Below are 23,286 nucleotides of genomic sequence, written 5' to 3' on the forward strand. Positions count from 1 at the left end.
AAAATTAAAGCCAGAATATGGCTGTCAACGATACAGGGTTACTCTCTACTCAGCTTCCACCCCAACTGGATATACTGCCTTTTAGTTCCTGCACTAACCATGCAGAGTTAGCAGAGACACCCCCAGGTTTCAGAACTCAGTCCTTGAGAAGACAACTCTCACTTCAGACACCAGCTGCACTTGGGGGGATTCCCTAGGTCACCTGAACCTTCAACTGTCTGCAAATTAGAGGTGTCTTATAACCCCCTCAGGCTTGTTAATTGATTAGAATGACTCACATGAGTCAGGAAAGTGTTATACTTACAAGTACAGTGTTATTTAAAAGGATTCACATAGGGTGAGGTCTGGGAGGGATTACACAGCTTCCCTGCCTCTCCCCATGAAGTCAGAGTATGCAGCCTCCCAGAACATCAATGCAAACATCAACCAAGAAGCCCACTGAGCCTTGGTGTCTAGGGTTTTGATAGGTGTTTCATTACAGAGATGATTTATCAAATCATTGGCCAAGAGACTGAGCTCAATCTTCACCTCTCTTCTCCTCCCCAGAGGTCCAGCAGGCCCAAAGTCCCCACCCTCTAGTCACATGGTTGGTCTTCCTGGTGACCAGCCACTGACCTGAAGCTATCTAGGATCCTGTCTGGAATCACTTCATAAGCATAACAAAGTCAGCTCCCACAAGTCAGGAAATTTCCAGACTTTTTGACTCTGTGCCAGGAACCAGGGACAAGGACTAGATACCCTCTTTATTAGACTTCACTCCCCATAGCGTTTGGGCTATCCATGCCTAACGGGGTGGGGGGGCCATGAGTGTCATTTTCCCAGGACTCGGGCCTGTGTTCTGTGATTCTGGATTCTGATTCTGCCTGGCCTGGAGCCTGGGGCCTGATTAGGGTGTCCTTTGGGGTCCCTGAGAAGTCTGCTGCCTGGGATCCTGTGCCCTGCTCTCACTCATGATGCCAAAAACACACAAAATCAATGGCTGTGGTGCCTTTCAGTTTGACTTCCTGGCAATGCCTGTGTTTCTCGGAAAAGGAGCCCTCAGAACTTTGTTTTCACTTTCTGTTCTTGCAAATGCAGGGCTCTGCAACGTGATAGCTGCTTTACTATTGGCCAGGTCCTGTGAGGGTGGAACAGAGGCCAGAGATGATTTAAGTCCTGCCCGTTCCTCACAGGCAGTGTAGATATTTGGGGTGACAGTCAGCTCTTTATCTCTGCAGTGAGCACACCAGCACACAGGACGTGTTCCAGTGCAAGGCCAGTCTGTGCAGAGGAGTGCTCCTACTGTGGGCTGCAGGGAGCACTTCATCCAGGCTCAGCATTTCCTGTGCTGCCCTGGGGACATGTTCAGAGCTCAGCTCTGACACCAGAAGTCTCTTTTCCTTCAGGAGTTGGTAAGCAAGGAATCACTTTGGACTGAGAATGGGTCTAAAAATAGAATTACAGGTTCTATTTTTGTGTTGGGAGAGTCTGCATGCTTGATTTTGGGTGCTGTGGATGTGGAAGTTTGAGGGGCAGGATGTGTGCTAGTGGCTGTAAGCCAGTTAGAGCATTTAACTATTTGGGACATTTTCAGAGGGCTGTTGGAGAATAGACTTTATTCCTGTGAACTTCAGAAGGATAATGTGAATGTCAAGGGTGTCAGTGGATAGGGGCTTTTCCCCAAGAGCTTCCTGATCAGACATTCACCCCCCATCTCATGCCTAACTACCTTTCTGTGGAGAGACAATGCATGTATTATCTACTAATGACAAAATTCAAATAAATAAATTTTAAAGAGTGATTAGCTTTATTAAATGATTCATGAGTTAGGCAGCATCTTATCTAGCAAATAAGAAAGAGCTCCATTGAGCTGTAGGAAAGGAAATGTTTTTAAAGGAAGAGAGGAAGAGTACAAGAAAGAAGTCATTAACAGCTCCTTTACCACTGTGAGGGCATCAGTTTTGCTGCAGGACAAATCTTCATTCTAACTGGAAAACACACAGTAAGAACATATTGATAACCCAGGCTAGGTGACTACTGAATAAAGACCAGCTGTGGGTGTTCAAATGTCTCTCAAAGGAGGAGGCCTCTGGGGGCAAAAATAATTTTTCCAGGATAATGGGCCAGACAAGTCAGACATTGCTGGTAGACTGTTCCCACAATTTTATAGACATCTCCCCTCCGATATGTAGCCATAGTTTGAGTCACCTTAAATGCACTATGATGGGTGAAGGAATGAAAAAAGCAAACAAACAAACAAAAAAAACACAATGGAGTTTGCCAGTGAGCCAAGAAAAACCAAGCAGCTGTCTTGGGTTTCCCAAAGCCTTAACTTACAGCCATTTTTTATCTATCTTATTTTCTCTGATTCAGAAGCATAGTGTTGTCATTTTACCCTGACAACAGAATGGCAGAAATCTCAAAATAAGGGGACATTTTTGCAGCAGCAGAATGGATATTATCCACATGTGCCACAATCTTTATAGATTCTTTTGCTGGCTGTCTTTTTATGTGAGTCAGCTGGGTCATTTTCCTGATACTTTGGTTCAGTACTTTTAGCGTGAGCCTCAGTTTTGATGACAGCAATTTCAGAAGGTAAGAGAGTGGTTATAAGCGATAACATTATACTAAGATGTATGAAATTTCCAGGAATTTCACATAATTTCTAGAACATTTATATACCTATGCAAATAGAACATAAAACACAGAATCTTTGTTTTCTAGGAAGATCACTTAAATGGTAAGGGAACATTCGCAACCTACTACCAAAAGTAGAACAAATCCTGCAAAAACAAAGAAAACTTTGTCCTTTTGACAGGCAAGAAACCAAATTCTAATTTTGCACCAGCTTATTTTTGTATTAAAATTTATTCATTCCAATGTGAGTCAGTCCTGACATGCATAAAATTCCTTTCCAAAGATTCCTTTTTCACAATCTTTTTACAACTTTCTTTTGCCTCAAAACCAGTGCCTCTCCAATCCACATACATTTTTTTTACTTTTCTTTCATTCAGAGATATTTCTTTTTTTATTTTTACTAGCTCTAACCACATACATTAATTAGAGTTCTTAACTCTTAGAAACTTTAATTTCTAGTGAAAACTAGTAAGTATAAGTTAACTGTGTGTCATACAAGCATTCTTTAGATTGGCAAATTTAAAATACATTTTATAATTTCTACAAATGTGCTTTTTCTATAGTACACCTTTCAATAAAGGACTCCAAAAAGTTTACCAACAGACCTGTATTTATGTTTAACAAAAAAGCCAAAATTAGAGAAACCTAATTTTAATAATGTTTCATTATTTTATGTTATTTGGAAATGATCTAAATATTTAATGAATTTACCTTAAATCATTACTTAATCTGGCTCAGCAAAACTTTAAGTTTTCAGTTTAGTGGAAAGATTTTGGAAACTACTTAAAAGTTTACCTAATAATTTATTTTTCTTAAGTAAGCTCTACACCTAACATGGAGCTTGAACTTACAACCCCAAGATCAAGAGTTACATGGCATAAGAAGTGAACCATAGAGAGGCCCCTACAAGTTCACTTACAATTTTTGAAAATTTTATTTATACGTTTATTCAATATTCTTGTTCTTAACAATTATGCTTAGATTACCCATAAAAGGAGTAATCACACATCATAAGACATCAAAGTCAATTATTCTCCCAAGATATTTTTAATAAGTTTTTAATTTTAATGCTAGTATAGCTAACATAGAGTGTTATATTAGGTTCAAGTGTACAATGTAGTGATTCAACAGTTCTATATATTTCTCAGTAATCATCATAGTTAAGTGTACTCTTTAATCCCCATCACCTGTTTCATCCATCCTCACTCACCTCCCCTCTTGTAACCATCAGTTTGTTCTCTATAGCTAACAGTATATTTCTTGGTTTGTCTCTCTCACTCTCTTTTTTTCCCTTTGCCCATTAGTTTTGTTTCTTAAATTCCACATATGAGTGAAATCATATGGTATTTGTCTATGTCTGACTGACTTATTTCACTTAGCATGATACTCCCAAACTCCATCCATGTCATTACGAATGGCAAGATTTCATTCTTTTTATGGCTAACTAATATATATCACATCTTCTTTTTTTATTTTTTATTGTTATGTTAATCACCATACATTACATCATTAGCTTTTGATGTAGTGCTCCATGATTCATTGTTTGTGCATAACACCCAGTGGTCCATGCAGAACGTGCCCTCTTTAATACCCATCACCAGGCTAACCCATCCCCCACCCCCTCCCATGTAAAACCCTCAGTTTGTTTCTCAGAGTCCATTGTCTCTCCGATTTACTCCCCTTCATTCTTCCCCTCCTGCTATCTTCTTTTTTTTTCCGTAACATATTGCATTATTTGTTTCAGAGGTACAGATCTGTGATTCAACAGTCTTGCACAAATCACAGTGCTCACCATAGCACATACCCTCCCCAGTGTCTATCACCCAGCCACCCCATCCCTCCCAACCCCCACCACTCCAGCAACACTCAGTTTGTTTCCTGAGATTAAGAATTCCTCATATCAGTAAGGTCATATGATATATGTCTATCTCTGATTGACTTATTTCACTCAGCATAACACCCTCCACTTCCATCCATGTCATTGCAAATGGTAAGATCTCATTCCTTTTGATGGCTGCATAATATTCCATTGTGTATATATACCACTTCTTCTTTATCCATTCATCTGTCGATGGCCGTCTTGGCTCTTTCCACAGTTTGGCTATTGTGGACATTGCTGCTATAAACATTGGGGTGCATGTACCCGTTCGGATCCCTACATTTGTATCTTTGGGGTAAATACCCAGTACTGCAATTGCTGGGTCATAGGGTAGCTCTATTTTCAACTTTTTGAGGAATCTCCATACTGTTTTCCAGAGTGATTGCACCAGCTTGCATTCCCACCAACAGTGTGGGAGGGTCCCCTTTCTCCGCATCCCTGCCAGCATCTGTCGTTTCCTGACTTGTTCATTTTAGCAATTCTGACAGGTGTGAGGTGGAATCTCATGGAGGTTTTGATTTGGATTTCCCTGATGCCGAGAGATGTTGAACACTTTTTCATGTGTCTGTTGGCCCTTTGGATGTCTTCTTTGGAAAAATGTCTGTTCAAGTCTTCTGCCCATTTCTTGATGGATTATTTGTTCTTTGGGTGTTGAGTATGATAAGTTCTTTATAGATTTCGGATACTAGCCCTTTATCTGATATGTCATTTGCAAATATTTTCTCCCATTCTGTCGGTTGTCTTTTGGTTTTGTGGACTGTTTCTTTTGCTGTGTAAAAGCTTTTTATCTTGATGAAATCCCAATAGTTAATTTTTGCCCTGGCTTCCCTTGCCTTTGGCGATGTTTCTAGGAAGAAGTTGCTGCGACTGAGGTCGAAGAGGTTGCTGCCTGTGTTCTCCTTTAGGATGTTGATGGACTCCTATCTCATGTTTAGGTCTTTCAACCATTTGGAGTCTATTTTTGTGTGTGGTGTAAGGAAATGGTCCACTTTCATTCTTCTGCATGTGGCTGTCCAATTTTCCCAACACCATTTGTTGAAGAGACTGTCTTTTTTCCATTGGACATTCTTTCCTGCTTTGTCAAAGAGTAGTTGACCATAGAGTTGAGGGTCCATTTCTAGGCTCTCGGTTCTGTTCCATTGATCTATGTGTCTGTTTTTGTGCCAGTACCATACTGTCTTGATGATGACAGCTTTGTAATAGAGCTGGAAGTCCAGAATTGTGATGCCGCCAGCTTTCCTTTTCTTTTTCAACATTCCTCTGGCTATTTGGGGTCTCCAGGTTCCATACAAATTTTAGGATTATTTGTTCCATTTCTTTGAAAAAAGTGGATGGTATTTTGATGGGGATTGCATTGAATGTGTAGATTGCTCTAGGTAGCATTGACATCTTCACAATATTTGTTCTTCCAATCCCTGAGCATGGAACGTTTTTCCATTTCTTTGTGTCTTCCTCGAATTCCTTCATGAGTATTTTATACTTTTCTGAGTACAGATCCTTTGCCTCTTTGGTTAGATTTATTCCTAGGTATCTTACCGTTTTGGGTGCAATTGTAAATGGTTTTGACTCCTTAATTTGTCTCTCTTCTGGCTTGTCATTGGTGTATAGGAATGCCACTGATTTCTGGGCATTGATTTTATATCCTGCTACTTGACTGAATTCCTGTAAGAGTTCTAGCAGTTTTGGGGTGGAGTCTCTTGGGTTCTCCACATAAAGTATCCTATCATCTGCAAAGAGTGAGAGTTTGGCTTCCTCTTTGCCAATTTGGATGCCTTTGATTTCTTTTTGTTGTCTGATTGCTGTGGCTAGGACTTCTAACACTATGTTGAATAGCAGTGGTGAGAGTGGACTTCCCTGCCGATTCCTGACCTTAGGGGGAAAGCTCTCAGCTTTTCCCCATTGAGAATGATATTTGCTGTGGGTTTTTCATAGATGGCTTTTATGATATTGAGGTAGGTCCCCTCTATCCCTATACTCTGAAGAGTTTTGATCAAAAGGATACTGTACTTTGTCAAATGCTTTTGTTTGTTGGGAGATTTTTGATGCCTACTTCAATTTCCTCAGTGGTTATAGGTCTGTTCAGGTTTTCTCTTTCTTCCTGGTTCAATTTTGGTAGTGGATACATCTCTAGGAATGCATCCATTTCTTCCAGGTTATCTAATTTGCTGGCATATAGTTGCTAATAATATGTTCTTAATTGTTTGTATTTCTTTGGTGTTGCTTGGGATCTCTCCTCTTTCATTCATGATTTTGTTGATTTGGGTCATTTCTCTTTTTTTTTGGTAAGTCTGGCCAGCGGTTTATCAACCTTGTGAATTCTTTCAAAGAACCAGCTCCTAGTTTCATTGATCTGTTCTACTGTTCTTTTGGGTTCTAGTTCATTGATTTCTGCTCTGATCTTTATTATTTCTCTTCTCCTGCTGGGTTTAGGCTTTATTTGCTGTTTTTTCTCCAGCTCCTTTAGGTGTAGGGTTAGGTTGTGTATTTGAGACCTTTCTTCTTTCCCGAGAAAGGCTTGTATTGCTATATACTTTTCTCATAGGACTGACTTTGCTGCATCCCAAAGATTTTGAACAGTTGTGTTTTCATTTTCATTTGTTTCCATGAATTTTTTTAATTCTTTATTTCCTGGTTGACCGATTCATTCTTTAGTAGGATGCTCTTTAGCCTCCCTGTATTTGAGTTCTTTCCGACTTCCCTCTTGTGATTGAGTTCTAGTTTCAAAGCATTGTGGTCTGAAAATATGCAGGGAATGATCCCAATCTTTTGGTACCAGTTGAGACCTGATTTGTGACCCAGGATGTGATCTATTCTGGAGAATGTTCCATGGGTACTAGAGAAGAATGTCTATTCCATTGCTTTGGGATGGAATGCTCTGAATATGTCTGTGAAGTCCATTTGGTTCAGTGTGTCATTTAAAGTCCTATTTCCTTGTTGATCTTTTGCTTAGATGATCTGTCCATTTCAGTCAGGGGGTGTTAAAGTCCCCCACTATTATTGTATTGTTGTCAGTGTGTTTCTTTGCTTTTGTTATTAATTGGCTTATATAACTGGCTGCTCCCATGTTCGGGGCATAGATATTTACAATTGTTAGATCTTCTTGTTGGATAGATCCTTTACGTAGGATATAGTGTCCTTCCTCATCTCTTATTACAGTCTTTGTTTTAAAATCTAATTTGTCTGATATAAAGATTGCCACCCCAGCTTTCTTTTGGTGTCCATTAGCATGGTAAATGCTTTTCCACCCCCTCACTTTCAATGTGGGGATGTCTTTGGCTCTAAAATGAGTCTCTTGCAGACAGCATATTGATGGGTCTTGTTTTTTAATCCAATCTGGTAGCCTGTGTCTTTTGATTGGGGTATTTAGCCCATTTACATTCAGGGTAACTATTGAAAGATATGAATTTAGTGCCATTGTATTGCCTGTAAGGTGACTGTTACTGTATTTTGTCTGTGTTCCTTTCTGGTCTATGTTGCTTTTAGGCTCTCTCTTTGCTTAGAGGACCCCTTTCTGTATTTCTTGTAGGGCTGGCTTTGTATTTGCAAATTCCTTTAGTTTTTGTTTGTCCTGGAAGCTTTTTATCTCTCCTTCTATTTTCAATGACAGCCTAGCTGGATATAGTGTTCTTGGCTGCATATACTTCTCGTTTAGTGCTCTGAAGATATCATGCCAGTCCTTTCTGGCCTGCCAGGTGTCTGTGGATAGGTCTGTTGCCAATCTAATGTTTCTACCATTATAAGTTACATATCTCTTCTCCCGAGCTGCTTTCAAGATTTTCTCTTTGTCTCTGAGACTTGTAAGTTTTACTATTAGATGTTGGGCTGTTGACCTATTTTTACTGATTTTGAGAGGGATTCTCTGTGCCTCTTGGATTTTGATGCCTGTTTCCTTCCCCACATTAGGGAAGTTCTTTGCTATTATTTGCTCCAACTTACCTTCTGCCCCTCTCTCTCTTTCTTCTTCTTCTGGGATCCCAATTATTCTAATGTTGTTTCGTCTTATCATATCGCTTATCTCTCGAATTCTGCCCTCGTTATCCAGTAGTTGTTTCTCTCTCTTTTTCTCAGCCTCTTTATTTTCCATCATTTGGTCTTGTATATCGCTGATTCTCTCTTCTGCCTCATTTATCCTAGCAGTTAGTGTCCCCATTTTTGATTGCACCTCATTAATAGCCTTTTTGATTTTGACTTGGTTAGATTTTAGGTCTTTTATTTCTCTAGGAAGGGTGTCTCTAATAACTTCCATGCTTTTTTCAAGCTCATCTAGTATCTTTAAGATCATGATTCTGAACTCTAGGTCCGACATCATACTAATGTCCGTATTGAGTAGGTCCCTGGCAGATGGTACTACTTCTTGTTCTTTTTGCTGAGGTGATTTTTTTCATCTTGTCATTTTGTCCAGAGGAGAATAGATGAATGAGAGAACAAAATGCTTACAGGTTAACAATGTCCCCAGAAAATATAGTCTAAACAAATCAGAAAAGATCTGAGACCAGGGGAAAAGGAAGGGAAAGAAAGAAAAAGAGAGAAAAAAAAAGAGAAAAAGTTAAAGATAAAAACAAACAAAAACAGAACAAAACAAAAAAACCAGAATATGATCAAATATGATCAGGCTAGTGCATAGATCAGTGCCACACACTAGATTTTGGGTGTATTTTGTTCTGTTAGAAGAAAGTGCCTCCTAAAATTTTAAAGAAAGAAAGACATATATGAAGAAAATAAGGGTTGATTCAATGAAGGGATGGAAGATGACTATAAAGATGAAAATTATAAAAGATTTTATTAAAGGAATTGATAAGAAGTTTGAAAAAAGAAAAGATTTTTTAAAAAAAGGGAGAGAATGTGATCAATTAGGAGACTAGAACAAAGCCATACACTAGTGTTTTAGGGTATATTTTGATCTGTTAGAAGAAATTGTATCTCAAAATTTTAAAGAGAGAACAACTCATATATATACGCCAAAAATAAAGGTAAATACTATGAAGGGATAGAATATGACTCTAAAAATGAAAAATAAAAAATTTTTTTAAAAAAGGATTGATAAGATATTGGTTGAATAAGGGAAAAAGAAAAATTCAAAAAAAAAACAGTTAAAAAATTAACTTTGGGGCGCCTGGGTGGCTCAGTCGTTAAGCGTCTGCCTTCAGCTCAGGTCATGTTCCCAGGGTCCTGGGATCGAGCCCCGCATCGGGCTCTCCGCTCCGCGGGGAAGCCTGCTTCTCCCTCTCCCACTCCCCCTGCTTGTGTTCCCTCTCTCGCTGTGTCTCTCTCTGTCAAATAAATAAAATCTTAAAAAAAAAAAAATTAACTTTGAAAAACTAATGAATCATGGTAAAAAAGCCATGAATTCTATGTGCAGTATTCCCCTAGCGCTGGAGTTCTCCCATTCTCCTTGATCGGTAAACTTGGTCTTGGCTGGCTGTTCGTGCTGATCTTCTGGGGGAGGGGCCTGTTGCCGTGGTTCCCAAATGTCTTTGCCGGAGGCAGAATTGCTCGGCCCTTGTTGGTGGGGGCTAAGCAATCTGCTCAGGTTTGCTCTCCGGAGCTTTTGTTCCCTGCAAGCTCTCGGTACAGCTTTGTTGGAGGAGTGAAAATGGTGGCCTCCCAATCTCCACCCAGAGGAGCCAAGAACTCGTGGCCCCACCCCTCAGCGCGCCCCCAGAGAAAAGCAGTCAGTCACTCCCGTCTCCCCAGTCTCCAGCGGCACTCTGTGCTCACGGGGTGTGTGACCGAGTGTTTCTATCTCTGGCATCTGACCCAGTGTGGAGTCTCCAAACCCAGCAGATCCCTGCGGTGTGCTCCCTTACCGCTCCTCCCCAGGGAGGAAGGGGAGTATCCCCAGCTCTGCTGCTTGTTGGGTCCCTGCTGGAGGAGTAGTGGCCCTACTGTGCCACGGATCACAGTTTATGGCCACCTCGGAGCACCTGAGCTCTGTCTCTGCAGCTGGCTTCCTCGCTCCGATACCTGGGAGCTCTGCCACACTCAGGCACCCCTGGTCTTTATGTGACCCTTAGGGTCCTGAGCCCACACTGTCCCATGAGGGTTCCACCCCCAACTTGGCCACTGGAGCGACGTCCCTCAGCGGAGCCAACTTCTAAAAGTTCTCATTTTGAGCTCAGCTGCTCTATCACTTGTCAGAAGCAGCCAACGGAGGCCCCCTCCCCTGCCGTCTATCCTCCCGAATATCACCTCGGATTCACTTCTCTGCACATCCTGCCTTCCAGAAAGTGGTCGCTTTTCTGTTCAGAGAGTTGTTGCTATTCTTTTCTTTGATCTCCTGTTGAGTTCATAGGTGTTCAGAATGGTTTAATCCCTATTCAGCTGAATTCCTGAGACCAGACAAAATCCAGGTCTCCTACTCCTCTGCCATCTTTCTCCGCCCCTATATATCACATCTTCTTTATCCACTCAGCTATCCATGGAGACTTGGGCAGCTTCCTTAATTTGGCTATTGTAAATAATGCCGCAGTAAACAGAGGGGTGCTTGTATCCCTTTGAATTAGTTTTTTTCTATTTGGGGAGTAAATACCCAGTAGTCCAATCAATGGATGGTAGGGTAGTTCTATTTTTAACTTTTTGAGGACCCTCCATACTGTTTTCCACAGTGGCTACACCAGTTTGCATTCCCACCAACAGTGTAAGAGGGTTCCCTATACTCCACACCCTTGCCAATACTTCTTGTTTCCTGGTTGTTCATTTTAGCCATTCTGACTTGTGTGTGGTATCTCATTTTAAATTTGATTTGCATTTCCCTGACGGTGAGTGATAATGTTTATCTTTTCGTGTGTATTGGCCATCTGGATGTCTTTTTTGGCAAAATGTCTGCTCATGTCTTCTGCCCATTTTTAAGTTGGGTTATTTGGTTTTTGGGTGTTGAATTGTAATCATTTCCTCATACATTTTGTATACTAATTCTTTTTTTAAAAGTTTTTTTTATAAAAAGATTTTATTTATTTTGAGAGAGAGAGCATGTGTGGAAGCAGGGGAAGGGGCAGAGGGAGGAGAGAATCTCAAGCTGACTCTGTGCTGTAAGGAAGCCCAATGCATGACCTTGAGATCATGTACTTGAGATCATGACCTTGATCTCATGACCTTGAGATCATGTACTGAGGCAAAATCAAAATTCTGATGTTTGACTGACTGAGCCACCCAGACGCCTCTTGTATGCTAATTCTTTTTCCAATATATCATTTGCAAATATCTTCTCCCATTCCTTAGGTTGCTTTTTAGTTTTGTTGATAGTTTCCTTTGCTGTGCAGAGGCTTTTTACTTTCATGTAGTCCCAATAGTTTATTTTTGCTTTGATTTTCTTTGCCTCAGGAGAGCTATCTAGAAAAGTTGCTATGGCCAATGTCAGAGACTTTATGGGCTGTGCTCTCTTCTAGAATTTTTATGGTTTCAGGTTTCACATTTTGGTCTTTAATCCATTTTGAATTTATTTTTGTGTATAGTGTAAGAAAGTGGTCCAGTTTCATTCTTTTGTATGTAGTTGTCCAGTTTTCCCAGCACCATTTGTTGAAGAGACTTTTTCTAATAGATATCCTTTCCTGCTTTGTCAAAGATTAATTGACCATATAATTGTGGGTTTATTCCTAGGTTCTATTCTGTTCCACTGAACCATATTATCTATTTTTATGCCAATATCATCCTATTTTTTCTTTTTTATTTAAATTCCAGTTAGTTAATATATAGTGTAATATTTCAGGTATACAATTTAGTGATTCAACACTTACACACTTACATCCAACACCCAGTGCTCATCACAACAAGCATACTGTTTGGATTACTACAGCTTTGTAATATAACTTGATGTCAGGAATTGTGATACCTCCAGTTTTGTTTTTATTTTTTTAGATTTCTTTGGCTATGCAGTGTCCTTTTTGGTTCCATACAAATTTTAAAATTGTTTGTTTCTGTTCTGTGAAAATTGCTGTTGGTATTTTGATGATAGCATTTGTACTATCTGAAGATTTCTTGGGTAGTATAGACATTTTAACAATATTTATTCTTCCCACCCATGAACATGGAATGTCTTTCCATTTCTTCTCATTGCCTTGAATTTCTTTTGTCAAAGTTTTATAGTTTTCAGGGTACAGGTCTTTCACCACTTTGGTTAAGTTTATGCCTGGATATTTTATTGTTTTTGTTGCAGTTATAAATGGAATTGTTTTCTTAATTTCTCTTTCTGCTGTTTCATTATTAGTGTATAGGAATGCAACAGATTTCTGTATATTAATTTTGTATCCTGAAAATTTACTGAATTCATTTATCTGTTCTAGATTTTTTGTGGACTTTTTAGGGTTTTCTATATGTACTATCATGTTGTCTGCAAATAGTGAAAGTTTTATTTCTTCCTTACCAATTTGGATGGCTTTCATATGTTTATGTTGTCTGATTGCTATTGCTAGGACTTCTAGTACTGTGTTGAATACAAGTGTGGAGAAGGGACATTCTTGTCTTGTTCCTGACCTTACAGGAAATGCTCTCAGTTTTTCCCTGTTGAGTATGATGTTCACTGTGGGTTTTTCATATCAGACCTTTATTTTGTTGAAGTATGTTCCCATTAGACCTACTTTATTAAGGTTTTTATCATAAATGGATGTTCTACTTTGTCAAATGCTTTTTGCAATTGAAATGAAACATCGTTTTTATCTTTTCTCTTATTGATGTAATACATCACATTGACAGTTCTGTGAATATTGAACCACCTTTATACCCCACAAATAAATCCCACTTTATTGTTCTCCCATCACATTAAAATTTTTTTATAACAGAGAAAATATCAACTTATTTATTTGACTTTAAGTAGACAAAGGTAGAATAAAAATGTTAATTTTAATGTTCATAATTTTAATGCTCATAATGTTTACTTTTCTTAAACCAATAGCCTTATATTAACTTTAATACTGAATATTTTCCCAGACCACATGAACTTGAACAGTATTTAGGTTAGTGTCTATCTTTCTGAGAGTTTTAGAATGCTTAATCTTTACAAGTGCTTGCCTCAAACCAACTAAATAGAACTCTTTAACAATAAAACCCTCAGATATATATAGACACACAAACACACAAAGTCCTTACAGTTACTAATTTTTGTGGAAAAGATTTTTAAGATTTGTGTTTATCCCTGGAATGAATCTTTAGGAGGCTCTGCCAGATTTTGGGTACAATCTGTATTATAGAAAGGCCTCTTTCTCTTTTTTCCCCCCTTAGTCTCAGGCAATTGTGGGTGTGTTTATATTTCGAAGACATGATAATATGTATAACTTCAGGGGGCAGACAAAGAATGCAAGTTCCTCCAGGAAGGATTTGGGTTTCCTAAGACCGGTATCTCACAAGCCCTTTGAGATACACAGGGAAAGTTTTGGGGTTGGCAAAAGAATAGGTGAACTTTGAATTGCCTCTTGAACTGACTTTTTTATGGTTTCTGTCAAGGCAATTCAGACAGAGGATAACTTAGACTGAGTATTCAAATAAAGGAGGATAGTGGAAAGCAATAAGAATTATATCAGTCTTATAGTCTTTTGTATTGGATATGTCATTTCTTTTTTCACCAGCTTTTTGTAGTGACACTTTCAAAGAAACTATTTTTGGAATTTTGAAGGTTTTGCTTTTAAGTGCACTTCTTATGTGATCTTATCTGATTAGAATGTTCCTCATAAAGGCCACTGTAATTCTATGTTGTAATTCCCTTGAGGACTGGCAGCAGTTTGGTACAATCCTAGCCATAAATGGATTTTAACTCACATTTCTGTCCAACCATATCTAGTCACAAATAGGGAGTGGCTCACATTGTTGTCTGGCCTTACTTTGTGGCTACCAACCTGAAAGTTACCAAGCCAAGTTGTTAGGGACACAAAACAGGCTTGTAAATGCTTACAGCTTGCAGAATCATAGTTCTTAGATATGAAATAAACAATGTGCGGGAGGTTAGAGCACTTAACTGGATTTTTAAAAATCCCATTTATTTAGTTTTTTGTTTATTTATGTAGTCATTTATTTACTATTTTTTCTTTAAACTGAGGCTTTATCTCATGTACATATTAACAGAAACCAACAATACTGAAGTAGTGGAACTATAAACAACAGCAGTATCCTAATAATTTGGGACTGGGACAAGGATTGAAGCAGCAGACCTCTAAGAATGGGGACTGCAGCCTGATTCAGCACACATGGAGAACTATAGCTGCCACCAACAGTTCCCTACTTGGAATCTGAGTTCAGAACCAAGGGCTAAGTTTAGAAGTTACTGTGAGCTGTTCGATAAAGTGTCTTCTACACTTCACCACCGATGTCCATCATGGACTAAACCAGCAGGTTCCATTAATGAAGACTGCAGACAGAAAGTGGGGAACAGACTAAGCCACCAAAGAGCAGTAAATACGGACTGTAGACTGGAATTGGGGAAGGGATTCCAATGTGGACTTGTGGATTGAACCAAGGGCTAAGGACTGGTGCTCTTTCAGTCTTCAGTGTCAGTGACAGAGTGATCCATTAACCTGGACTTGAAAGGCAATTCAATCAGGAATTCTAATGCAAAAAAGAATAGAGCTCAAAGCAAGATGGACTTACCAATGGCCCTTGGAAATGTTGAGAAAGACCATGAACTCAAAAGGATTCATGGGGTGCCACACCTGTGTTTCTTTTTGTCCCCAAATACAGTCAGAAGTTTGCTTCAGATCTAGACACTGCCACCAAATCTGTTAAAAAACAAAATTCAACCAAGTGTATTCTAAAGACCTAATTGGATTTATTAAATGGTTTATGAATCAGAGAGTATCCCACCTAGCAAATAGAAAGAAGTTCCATCGAGGTACTGAAAGGAAATGTTTTTAAGTGCAGAGAGAAAGCAGATAAGAATCCATTGTTTTAACCAAGTTTGCCCTCCTAAGGGGAGAGAATGGGATCTGTCAGTATAGTTTTTAGTGGTCACCAGGAAATAGCCAAGTTGACTACTGAAAGATTACATCCCTGGGGGTTGAAACTGCTGTTAGGTATTAGCCTCGGTTTACTGACTTGGGGCATAAACTTAAGTGGCTACATTATGACCTTGTGGCTTTCTTTTGAACACATTGCTCCATAGAACTATGAGTCATGTTGTTGAGAGGATAAGAAATGTACGTAGAGATGCACATCTAAGATTTATTGGCGTGGATTTCTCACATTCTCTCCCATTTCTACCCCGGCTGCAGAGGACACACTGCCGGAGGCTGGAATACAGCTCCCAAGGATACCATAAAGTGCTCTGCCCCTGCTCCTCCCACATTGTTGTTGCAGCAGAAAATAATAAATAACAGAACGTCATATACAACATCAAGTGAGGTATGGAAACTTAACAATAGGGCATGGCTTTTGTGAGGTTGAAATTTGCTCAGTACCCAGAATTTTGCTGTCCGCATCTGTTTGCCCTCCCCACCCTATCATTTGGTTTCCTTTTGCTGTATTTTTTCTATTTCTCAGGACTTGTCTCAGTCAGAGATTCCTTGTTCTCTGTGTATTTTCCCCCACATTCCCTGAGAATGCACAGGCATGAAGCCACATCTGATAGGGTTGAAGTCTCACCTTGTTGGCTCCTCCTTGAGGCCCCGATTGTATATGCCTCTTTCACAGTCAGGCTTGCTCCTTCTGCTTTGTGTACTGCCTGCTGTCCAAAGGGGTGATAGTGTTTGCTCTCCAAACAGCAAGGGGTTGGCCCTGCACATGCCACATGCTCAAGATTTCCACTCTTCTGCATGTGAAGAATATTCCTGCTGAGCAGTCACAAGTGCTTTTTTAGTTGCTTAATAGCTGCCCCTTTCAAGCTAGATTCCCACAGTTCTGTCTTCTAAGGAGAATGTCTGCATGCCCCATTCATATGTGTGCCAGTGCAGACAATGTACACTTGGTCTGAATAATTTCTTCCCAAATTTGTTTTTGCCATCCTGTTCTGGGCTGCAGCCTGTGGCTGCCAGGAAACTCCTGGAAGATGTGTCTGATCCCTCACTTTTAGCCAAAGACACCTCTCCAGCCTGCATGCTGCCCAGACATCAGTGGTGACTTGAAGTGACTTGCTTCCTGGTCGAAAAACTTGGTTGTCTGTCAGGTTTGACCAGCAAACCCTGAGAAAACAAATGAAACAATTACTTCAGACACCTTAGTAGGAGAAAGGAGAGGGCCTGGGGACCAGATGCTCTAGTGGTGAAAGGTCACAAGCCAGACTCTGCCTCCACTTTCATTGTGAATATTATCAATACAACAAGGGAATAAGAAAAACAAGAAGGAATGTGAAGCTGTAATAATCAAGACAGTGGCATAAGGAGTACCATGTGACTAGAACAAGCTGTGCTTGTGATGGGCATGCAGACAGGGAGTGTGTGGAATGCATGACCTCCAAATATAATTGCTTCTACTAAGTCAAGGATTTACTCCCTGGATGAGTGCATTGAACCACAATGAGAATCTGGCTGTTTTCAGCCCAGAAATTTCAAAAAGTCCCAGTTTTCCAGACACTTCTTTCCAGACCAGTCTCATCCAGGGAGGCATGTATTTATTAAATCTTCTCTAACCAGGCAATATGAATTCCCACAGTTGTCAATCTCCATAGGAGACAGTATACAAATACTTCACATTCCATTTAGTCCTGAGTATATGATTTCCTTTGTGCCCACATCTCAAGGTATTATAATCCTTCATGATCAGATAGGTCCAGGACTCCAGAACGAGCTCAGTTTGATTGTCAGCAGGCAGGGAGACAGAGGGACCTCCTTATCATGGCTGACTTTTTACAACATTCCACTCAACTCCTGCTTCAGTTTTCACTCACATCAACTTTTCCATTAACGACACTTTATGTACCAGTCAGTCCTCCATGTGGTTTATTTCTCGCATATGGTTTCTGTCTCCTTTTATACACAGGCATGAAGCAGGGGATGGGTGGGGTCTCAGGACAGTTGGGGTGGTTCATAGCAAGTCCTAGGTGGATGGTCCAGCATGACTTTTTAGAACATGGGGATCCATGCCCCCTACTGTATCTACTCCCAGAAAAACAGAGAGTCCTTTCAACACCTATTTCATGAGCCAACATATTTTCTGATAAAAGAAAACACATTTCTTTTTTTTTAATCAGCATTTTTATTTTTTTTAATTTTTATTGTTATGTTAATCACCATACATTACATCATTAGTTTTTGATGTAGTGTTCCATGATTCATTGTTTGTGCATAACACCCAGTGCTCCATGCAGAACATGCCCTCTTTAATACCCATCACCAGGCTAACCCATCCCCCCACCCCCCTCCCCTCTAGAACCCTCAGTTTGTTTTTCAGCGTCCATCATCTTTCATGGTTCGTCTCCCCCTCTGATTTACCCCCCTTCATTCTTCCCCTCCTGCTATCTTCTTTTTTTTTTCTTAACATATATTGCATTATTTGTTTCAGAGGTACAGATTTGTGATTCAATAGTCTTGCACAATTCACAGCACTCCACCATAGCACATACCCTCCCCAATGTCTATCACCCAGCCACCCCATCTCTCCCACCACTCCCACTCCAGCAACCCTCAGTTTGTTTCCTGAGATTAAGAATTCCTCATATCAGTGAGGTCATATGATACTTTCTAATCATTAAAAGTTTCTATCTCCTAATGATTATATACAGTATCTTTTCTGAGAAGGAAAAGAACCACTCATCCTTATTTAGCTACCTCATATGAGAACCAAGGTCTCGTGGTGATGTTGAAGGTGATCAGAAGTGGATTTTGTGGAGGGCCCCACAGCACAAGTGGGAAGGGGTGTGGGGATAAATGCTGGTGCTGACTTCTTAGATTTGCCACCATGAAGAAGTATTATTTTCATAACATTACAGATAAAGAAAACTAAAGCAAGATAAACAAAGAATAATGTGGGCAGGAAAGTTTGGATAGATGAATCAGGCTTTGAAATTAATCTGCAAGAATGAAAAGTATCATAAAGAAGAAGGGCTTTCCAAGATAAGGGAAGAGACTGAGCAAGGGCAAAATTTACATCTAGGTCAGAAGTCCACACATCTGGACAGAAAGAGAAGGGCTGCTGGATACAATTTTGTGGCCAGGACTGATGTTATACCTGTCTCTAACAACACATCCCAACCCACCCCTTGTTATACTAACTATTTTTCCTTCCCTCTTCTCTCTTCCCTATAGTGCCTTCTACTGCTACAGCCATGTGTCAGTCCTCCTATTCCATACCCTCTCATGGAAACGGTGGTGATTTGGCCTCCAGCTTTGATAAGTTTTTTAAGAACTACAACCAGGAATGCAAAATCATCTCTCAGGAAGCCATCAAGTCAATTCAATCAAGACTGAAGGAGGGAGACATTCAGAGTGCAGTTTCTACAATCAGTGATATATTGAGAGACATCAATAATGCCCCACTGAGCATTGCTGTGACTGGGGAGTCTGGGGCAGGGAAGTCCAGCTTCATCAATGCCCTGCGGGGCATGGGACACGAGGAAGAAGGGGCTGCCCCTACTGGGCCAGTAGAGACAACCTTTGAGAGAAACAAATATAAACACCCAAAGTTTCCCAATGTGACATTATGGGACCTGCCTGGCATAGGGACCACTAACTTGCAGCCTCATGAGTATCTGGAGAAAATGAAATTTGGTGAGTATGACTTCTTTATTATCATCTCTGCTACACGCTTCAAACTCAATGATGCACAACTGGCTACAGCAATTGGAAAAATGAAGAAGAATTTCTACTTTGTTCGAACTAAAATAGACAGTGATTTATATAATCTAAAAAGGAGTCAACCCAACAAATTCAATGAACATGAAATCCTGCAAAGGATCCGCAATGACTGTGTGACTCAACTTCAGAAGGCCAATGTGAGTGATGCTCAGATCTTCTTAGTTTCCAGCTTTGAGTTGTCTCGCTATGATTTCCAAAGCCTGGAGACCACCCTTCTGAGGGACCTCCCAGCCCACAAGCGCCACATCTTCATGCAACACCTGCCGAATATTACTGAGGCCATCATTGACTGGAAGAGGGATTCCCTGAAACAGAAGGTCTGGCTGGAGGCCATGAAGGCTGGAGCATTGGCCACTGTCCCTTTGATGGGTTACATCAGTGATAAAGATGTAGAGACTTTAAAGGACACTTTAACACTCTACAGGGTTTACTTTGGGCTGGATGATGCATCCCTGAAAACCATGGCCAAGGACTTTCACGTGTCATTGGAGAAACTCAAGGCAAACCTTATGTCTCCCCATTTGCTATCAATTGAGAAGGATGATGGGTCCTTAGGGGAAAAACTGTTAAGATATGTGGAAAAATTCTGCTCTGTTATTGGAGGACCCATTGCTGCTGGTCTTTATTTTAGGAAGATTTACTATGTGCAAAATTATTTCCTTGAGACTGTGGCAAGTGATGCGAAAGTTCTTCTTAAAAATGAAGAGATTTTTAAGGACTCTGAAGAACCTGGGCAAGCTTATCTACCTCAGGATGTTGGGAATAAAAATGGGAAAAGTGAGGCAGCCAGCTCCTGAATTATTCTCAGTGTTGGCATGGCACTGGTGCCTGGAAAGATAACTTAGAGTTTCCTTTAAGCATTCTGACCCACTGCCCTCAAGGGTATCACAGATATTTCCATAATACACTCTTGAAAAAACTATGAACTTAGTGACTATTATTTGACAGTGAGAGCAATGAGCTCTAAAGAATCCTTCCTTCATATGATCCTTCATATGATTCTTTTGGAAAATATGAAGGACAGTAGTCTGGAATTTTCTGCTTAGCGGAGAGAATAACTCTGTGTGATGGTTACTTCATGCACAGCACTGGTCTTTCTACTGACATACTAGTTAAAAATGGCTATGCTCATAGTGGGTTCTGAAAAATGAATTTTTATAAATGCGTACATAGTGTATCTTTGGTGTTCCTGACATTCTGTTATGAATCCATAAATTCTTTTCCTTAAAGTTTTTTTAAAGATTTTATTTATTTATTTAACAGAGAGAGACAGCAAGAGAGGGAACACAAGCAAGGGGAATAGGAGAGGGAGAAGCAGGCTTCCTGTAGAGCAGGGAGCCTGATGCGGGGCTCTATCCCAGGCCCTGGGATCATGACCTGAGCTGAAGACAGATGCTTAATGACTGAGCCACTCAGGTGCCCCTAAAGTTTTTATTTAAATTCCAATTAGGGAACATACAGTGTAATATTAGTTTCAGGTGTGCAATATAGTGATTCAACACCTCCATGTAACACCCAGTGCTCATCACAAAAAGTACACTCCTTAATTCCCATCTCCTATTTAACCCATCCCCCCAGTCACCTCCCTTCTGGTAACCATTAGTTTGTTCTCTATAGTTAAGTGTCTGTTTCTTAGTTTGCCTTTCTCTCTCTTTTTTTCCCTTTGCTTATTTGTTTTTTTAAGTTCTTAAGTTCCACATATGAATGAATTCATATGATATTTGTCTTCTTTGAGCGACTTATTTCACTTAACATAACTCTATCCTCATCCATGTCATTGCAAATGGCAAGATTTCATTCTGTTTTATGGCTGAGTAATATTTCATTGTATCTATATCTATATATCATATCTTATTAATCCATTCATCAGTCAATGGACACATGGGCTGTTTGTATTATTTGGCTATTGTAAATAATGCTGCTATAAACATTGGGGTACATGTATCCTTTTTAATTAGTATTTTTCTAATCTTTGGGCACATACCTAGTAGTGCTGTGTCATTGGGTACTTCCATTTTTAACTTTTTGGGGAACCTCCACACTGTTTTCCAGAGTGACTGCACCAGTTTGCATTTCTACCAATGGTGCAAGAGGGTTCCCCTTTCTCCACATCCTCACCAATACCTCCTGTTTCTTGTATTGTTGATTTTAGCCATTCTGACGAGTGCAAGGTGATATATCATTGTAGTTCTGATTTGCATTTCCTTGATAATGAGTGATGTTGAGCATATTTTCATGGGTCTTTTGGCCAGCTGGATGCCTTCTTTGGAAAAATTCATGTCTATTCATGTCTTCTGTCCATTTTTATGTTATTTATTATTTGTATGTTGTATTGTATAAGCTCTTTGTATATTTTGGATACTAACCCTTTATCAGGTATGTCATTTGCAAATATCTTGCCCCATTCCAGAGGTTGTCTTTTAATTTTTTGTTGTTTCCTTCACTGTGCAGAAGCTTTTTCTTTTGATGTAGTCCAAATAGTTTATTTTTGCTTTTGTTTCCCTTGTCTCAGGAGACTCTTCTAGAAAGAAGTTGATAAAGCCAATATCAGGGAAGTTACTGCCTGTGTTCTCTTCTAGGATTTTTATGGTTTCAGGCCTCACATTTAATTCTTTAATCCATTTTTCTATTTATTTTTGTGTATGGTATAAAGAAGTGGTACAGGGTGCCTGGGTGGCTCAGTTGGTTAAATGACTGCCTTTGGCTCAGGTCGTGATCCTGGAGTCCTGGGATCGAGTCCCGCACTGGGCTCCCTGCTCAGCGGGGAGTCTGCTTCTCCCTCTGACCCTCCTCCCTCTCATGTGCTCTCTCTCTCTCTCTCTCATTCTCACTCTCTCAAATAAATAAATAAATAAAATCTTAAAAAAAAGAGAAGTGGTGCAGTTTTAGGGCGTGTCTCTGGTTTGTGTTGCATGGACTTTGCTGTTGTGTTTTGGCTGCTCTTTCAGGCCAATTGTCTGTAGAGGCTCTCCTTGCCTACAGTAGGCAGTGTTTGGTCCTTGTCCTGAATGTCCTGAGTTTTAACTAAGTGTGCTCTGGTCTTCTTGTGAAATGAGACCTGACACCACCTCTATGAGAACTGAAGCCCTGCAGAACTCTCTGGTTGGTGGGAGATGTGGTGTGGGCAGGGATTTGTACTGGTCTTCTGGGTGAGGAACCTGTCATGCTGGGACTGATGGAAGCCTAAGAAGGGCATTTTCACTGGAGCTCAGAGGGGTGGTGCTTGGTGTATACAAGTTAAGCAGCTAATGTTGGCACTCTGCTGTTTCCTGCAGGTGGCTCTGTGTTTATGCTGAGGGGTGGGGGAGGGAAAGGACACTGACCATTTCCTTTGTTCCCAGAGAGGTGTCTCCATGATGATGCCTCTCAGGGACTGGTCTGAGAAGATTGAATCTTCTCCCCTCTGTGTGCCCCAGGTGCTATTTAGATCACTGTTTCCAGACTGTCTATCCTCAGGTTGTTTGCCTGTGTTCTCTCCAAAAGCAGTGTAGTGCCTCTGGGATCTAAACCAGCCAAGGCCACTGACCTTTAAGACTCCAGGCTTTAAGCCCTACCAGTTTCAAGAAATCATGACATTCAGACCCTCCTGTTTCCTATGCCAATGGCTTTGGGGAAATGTTTTCCTTTTGTGTTACCTGTGTGCTCCATTCTCTCTTGTTCTTCTCTATGACCATGCCTCCTTTCCTTCCACAGCCACCCATGATCCCATTCTCCCCTAAACCATGGCTCTACATTTCCTACCTTATTTGATGTGGCCTCTTCTCTCCTTTAGTCATGGAGTTTGTTCTGTAGTCCTCATGGTCTATTCTTGGGGTATTTAAGATAATTTGATAGTTACCCAGTTGCATTTGTGGGACAAGGTGAGCCTAGGGTCCTCCTCCTCTGCCACCATTTTCCTCTCCAAAACATTTGCTTTCATTCATGAATGCATATATTCTGATCTTTAATAGATCATCAATTAATGTTCACTGATATCCTTCTTGTCCTTTCTTGGCTTATCATTGTATTTAATAAACATAAAAGGTAGATGAACATGTGTCACAGGAAATGAAAGAGAAACATTAGCTAAGAAAAATCTTTATC

The 23,286-nt window shown here is 40.2% G+C and overlaps 1 protein-coding gene across 2 annotated transcripts; it reads left to right on the forward strand.

The window, feature by feature from the left end:
* Nucleotides 1–1,155: 1,155 nt before the first annotated feature.
* Nucleotides 1,156–20,437, forward strand: LOC112816278 (interferon-gamma-inducible GTPase 10-like). Of its 2 annotated transcripts, none has more exons than XM_025862707.2 (2): nucleotides 1,156–1,391; nucleotides 18,655–20,437. In XM_025862707.2, exon 2 carries the CDS (start codon nucleotides 18,675–18,677, stop codon nucleotides 19,998–20,000), a length of 1,326 nt encoding a protein of 441 aa, XP_025718492.1. In that variant the 5' UTR covers nucleotides 1,156–1,391; nucleotides 18,655–18,674; the 3' UTR covers nucleotides 20,001–20,437. The 2 variants fall into 2 exon arrangements, with proteins under 2 accessions (XP_025718492.1, XP_025718493.1); XM_025862708.2 differs by lacking the exon at nucleotides 1,156–1,391 and adding an exon at nucleotides 13,429–15,817.
* The last annotated feature ends 2,849 nt before the right edge of the window (nucleotides 20,438–23,286 follow it).

Source organism: Callorhinus ursinus, unplaced genomic scaffold, assembly GCF_003265705.2.
Source record: "Callorhinus ursinus isolate GAN/ISIS: 27379988/994484 unplaced genomic scaffold, GSC_fseal_2.0 scaffold81, whole genome shotgun sequence".
In the NCBI taxonomy this organism is placed as follows: Eukaryota; Metazoa; Chordata; class Mammalia; order Carnivora; family Otariidae; genus Callorhinus; species Callorhinus ursinus.

What these genes read in the sequence shown, in the direction of transcription:
- LOC112816278 (XM_025862707.2), top strand. Translation starts at nt 18,675, where the DNA reads ATGTGTCAGTCCTCCTATTCCATACCCTCTCATGGAAACGGTGGTGAT.